The sequence below is a fragment of the Merops nubicus genome, unplaced genomic scaffold (genome assembly GCF_000691845.1).
Source record: "Merops nubicus isolate BGI_N331 unplaced genomic scaffold, ASM69184v1 scaffold25979, whole genome shotgun sequence".
NCBI lineage: Eukaryota > Metazoa > Chordata > Aves > Coraciiformes > Meropidae > Merops > Merops nubicus.
In genome coordinates this window covers 1-4,576 of record NW_008630628.1, presented here as the reverse complement: position 1 = coordinate 4,576, position 4,576 = coordinate 1, and the positions used below count along the sequence as shown (strand labels likewise).

General features: G+C 54.3%; 1 protein-coding gene across 1 annotated transcript; it reads left to right on the top strand.

The window, feature by feature from the left end:
* Positions 1 to 119: 119 nt before the first annotated feature.
* On the top strand, positions 120 to 3,430 carry LOC103779731 (UDP-N-acetylglucosamine/UDP-glucose/GDP-mannose transporter; the record flags this gene model as incomplete). The annotated part of the gene is made up of 5 exons (XM_008947377.1): positions 120 to 187; positions 401 to 472; positions 1,740 to 1,808; positions 2,109 to 2,211; positions 3,338 to 3,430. Coding segments are annotated over 5 exons (405 nt in total), but the record flags the coding sequence as incomplete, so codon positions are not given.
* Between the last annotated feature and the right edge of the window lie 1,146 nt (positions 3,431 to 4,576).

The window sequence follows — 4,576 nt, the reverse complement described above, 5'->3', positions numbered from 1 at the left end:
GAGTTTTCATCTTGGGGTGGGAATCCTGTATTTATTTACAAAATGGGGGTGCTGCTGGGGGGTCCCCCCTCCTCGCCGGTCGCTCACACGTTGTCTCCCCCCCTCCTCTGCTTTTCCAGACGTTTCCTCTACCTCTTCTGTATTTCGGGAACCAGATCACAGGACTTTTCAGCACAAAGAAACTGAAGTAGGGATGGATTTTCTTTAGGGGGGGTGGGCTGTATAAGGGGGTTTTTGGTGGAGTGGGTGAGGCAGGGAGCTGCTTCTGGGCTCTGAGGGGACTCAAGCTGGAGCTTTGGAGCTTCTCAGGGCGATGCAATGCCCTCCTGTGCCCACGCTGAAATTTTGGCAGCGGGGGGAGGGCCCTTTTTTCACCCCCCCCCCACCTTTCCTCTTGCAGCCTGCCCATGTTCACCGTCCTCAGGAGGTTTTCCATCCTCTTCACCATGTTTGCCGAAGGATTCTTACTCAAGTGAGTCTCCCTGGCCCCGGGGCTGGAGTTAATGGGAGTCTGGAGGTGTTGGGATGAGGTGTGGAAGGCAGATCCCTGCGGTCAGAGGAAGTGGCTCCGAGCTGGGTTTGGGAGCCAGGGTGGGCGGAGGAAGCAGAGAGGAGAGGAGAGCAGCAGGGTGTGACTTGCCCTGATCCTGTTTCCTCGATCTGCCTGGAGGGAGCTGGGCAAGATGAGGAGCTGGGTGTGCTGTGCAGTGCAGCTCTGGGATCCCAGAGGGGCTGAAAGGGACCTCTGGAGATCATCTCACCCAACCCCCTGCTCCAGCAGCTCACCCACAGCAGGGTGCCCAGGATGGTGCCCAGGGGGGTTTGGGATCTCTCCAGAGCAGGAGACTCCACAGCCTCTCTGGGCAGCTGCTCCAGGCTCGGCCACCCTCACCCCAAAGAAGTTTCTCCTCCTGCTCAGGTGGCACCTCCTGGGTTCCAGTTGGTGCCTGTTGCCCCTTGTCCTGTCCCTGGGCACCACTGACCAGAGTCTGGCCCCAGCCTCTTGCCCCCCGGGGGCCCTTTAGCTCTTGCTCAGCACTGCTCAGATCCCCTCTGAGGCTTCTCTTCTGCAGCTCAGCAGCCCCAGGGCTCTCAGCCTGGCCTGGCACAGAGATGCTCCAGCCCCTCAGCATCTCCACAGCCTCTGCTGGACTCTCTCCAGTAGCTCCCGGTCTCTCCTGAGCTGGGGAGCCCAGAACTGGACCCAGTACTGCAGAGGTGGCCTCACTGGGGCAGAAGAGAGGGGGAGGAGAACCTCCCTTGACCTTCTGCCCACACTCTTCCTCACACACCCTAGGAGACAACTTGCCCTTGTTGAACTTTGTGAGGTTCCTCTGTGCTCAAGTGAAGGTTGTTGTTTCCATCCAGCCCTGCTAATGTCTCTCTTCTGTCTGGTCACCTGCAGAGACTTCAGAACTTCTCATGCCCCTGTGCCAACAGCCCCTTCCTCAGGGCTAAGCTGGTCCCCATGGGGTGCTGAGCATCCCATGCCCCCCTGAACCCTTCTCTGCAGCAGGCAGAGTGGTAGCACCCCATAAACTTGCACCTCATCAATGCTCTGTTGGCTTTGTTTTAAACTCTGTCTAAAAACATCTTGTTTTTACTCCCTCCTTTGGACGTGTTGGTTTTCTTGGGGTCCTCTTCCCCCACCTCTGCACGTGCTGGGAGAAGAAGCTTTTCCAAAGCCCTCGTGGTACCTCAGGATGTAGCTGATGGTGTCCTCCTGCCTCTCTTCTCAGGAAGAAGTTCTCCTGGAGCATTCAGATGACAGTATTTGCCATGATCCTCGGCGCCTTCGTAGCTGCGAGGTGAGCTCTGGGGTTGCTGTCCCCTCTCCCACATCTGAAGGGTCCCAAAAAACCTAAGAGGACTCCACTACCACCCTCTGTCCCAAGTAAATGCTGCCTTTTGTTTTGTTTTGTTTTTTTTTTCACCCTCAGACATCCTCTCCAGCAGGAGAGGACATTTTTACCCACCCAAGTCCCAGCCCCTCCTCCCCTGATTAAATTTTTCTGCCAGCTTGCTGCCTAAACAAGGTGGAAGGAATCTCCCAAGTGTTCCACTGGGCTTCAAACCTGAACTGATGTTTTTTTTTCCCCCTTTCCCAGTGCTGACTTGGCGTTTGACCTGGAAGGATATATTTTTATCCTCATTAATGATGCCTTAACAGCTGCAAATGGTGCCTACGTGAAACAGAAGCTGGATTCAAAGGTAGGTTGACCTTTGGCTTCATCTCTTGGTCTGGCAGCACCTCTCAGCTGGGAGGGCGAAGGTCTCCTGCCTGGGAGGTTTGACAGTCCTGCTGGGCTGCTCTTGAGGCCACTTGTGGCCAGTTGGTGCTGGCCAGAGCTGTGCCCCTCTGCTGGGTGTGGTCACAGCCCCTTGTGACAGCAAAGAAACGGCCTCGGGGCCTGGTGGCCACAAAGTCTGTTGCAAGATGGTTGCTGGTGTCTTGTTTATAGATCTAGATACACACATGTTGATATATATTGAAATATACAGTCACAATTTCATATATATAATTATTTAGCATATAGATATATATAAAATCTGCTGGAAGGCAGCTCCACAGAGAAGGATCTGGTGGACAACAAGTTCACCATGAGCCAACAGTGTGCCCTTGGGGCCAAGGAGGCCAATGGTCTCCTGGGGTGTATGAGGAAGAGTGTGGGCAGAAGGTCAAGGGAGGTTCTCCTCCCCCTCTCTTCTGCCCCAGTGAGGCCACCTCTGGGTCCAGTGCTGGGCTCCCCAGCTCAGGAGAGACAAGGAGCTACTGGAGAGAGTCCAGCAGAGGCTGTGGAGATGCTGAGGGGCTGGAGCATCTCTGTGCCAGGCCAGGCTGAGAGCCCTGGGGCTGCTGAGCTGGAGAAGAGAAGCCTCAGAGGGGATCTGATCAGGGCTGAGCAAGAGCTAAAGGGCCCCCGGGGGGCAAGAGGCTGGGGCCAGACTCTGGTCAGTGGTGCCCAGGGACAGGACAAGGGGCAACGGGCACCAACTGGAACCCAGGAGGTGCCACCTGAGCAGGAGGAGAAACTTCTTTGGGGTGAGGGTGGCCGAGCCTGGAGCAGTTGCCCAGAGAGGCTGTGGAGTCTCCTGCTCTGGAGAGATCCCAAACCCCCCTGGGCACCATCCTGGGCACCCTGCTGTGGGTGAGCTGCTGGAGCAGGGGGTGGGAGGAGATGATCTCCAGAGGTCCCTTCCAACCCCAGCCTCCAGCTCCTCATTTTGAGAACCCCACAAGGACTTCACTCACTAGACCCACTCCTCAGTAGCAATACCAATAAGATTTTGTGTTCCTGGCTGGAACCAAGTCACCCCCATGTTCCTGTTTCTCCAGGAGCTGGGGAAGTATGGGCTGCTCTACTACAACGCACTGTTCATGATCCTCCCCACCCTGACCATCGCCTACTTCACTGGAGATGCACAAAAGGTAAGATCCTGGCCCCAAAAGTAGAATCCTTATTGGCAAGATGCCTCCTGGGCAAAAAAAAAAAGGGCTTCTTGGAACATTTGCCTGTTGATTGTTCTTTCTGTGCCTTGGGTTTCGGAAGTAAAATGGGAAATAGATCAAAATGAGGAAGTATAAATGAATTCTCCCTGGTTTGCAGGTGGGATCTACGCAGGGTTTGGGGGGGAGGGTGAGGGCCAAGGTGGTGGAGAACTGCCCCCAACCCATCCCAGCAGAAACGAGCTCTAGGTCTTGCCGTTGGCTGTTGAACCCACAGAGTTGCTCCATGGGAGCATTTTCATAACTCTGGAGGAAGGGGGAAGTGCAAGAAGTGAACCCCAATATTATTTCCTGTGAAGAAGTCAAGTGGTTTTTACAATAAATGAGTTTCTTCAAACTTTTTTCCCTTCTCCTTCCCTCTTCCTGGGGTGGTTTTTGTGTCCAAGTGGTCTGTTGGCTTCTTCTGCCCCATCAGGGTGTGATCTGGTTGACCTGGGTTCTGTATACATTAAATTTATATAGCATTATTATAATAATTAGTATTATCATTATTATTACTCTCACTTTTCATGCCTGCACCAGCAGACACCTCTCCCCACGGGCAAGGAAAGCTGATGCTGGAGGTGTTGCCACCATGGGTGACAGCAATGACCCTGCAGACACCCCTGTCCTGTGTCACCCAAGAGCCTGGTGGCTTTTTTATCTCCTTGAGGAGCTTACTGCCCTAATTAAGATAACGAGCTGTGATTAAGGAGGAGAAGTGGCTGCATGGGTGAAGGTAGCTCAGCCCCTGCCCTTCCTGAAGGGTGTCTCCCTGGCCTAGATTTGGGGATAAAGTGTTCATTGATGAGCAGGAGCTGGAACTGGGAGCAAAACGTTGTTCTGTGCAGCTTGGGGAGAAACTGCCTCTTTTTTTTTCCACTTTTTTCTGTTTTTTTTTCCCTGAATAAACTTCTTTCTCCCTGGCTGAGCTGCTGGCAGCCAGCAGCAGACAAAGATGAGCTCTGTCAGGGCTGCTGCCAGGAAACTCCACGTGTGCAGCCTGGATGAAGAACCTTCTTGTGAAGGACGTGCTGCCCCAGGCGTCGGCGTGGGGATGGCTCTGGGGCTGGGGGGGCCGTGCTGGGG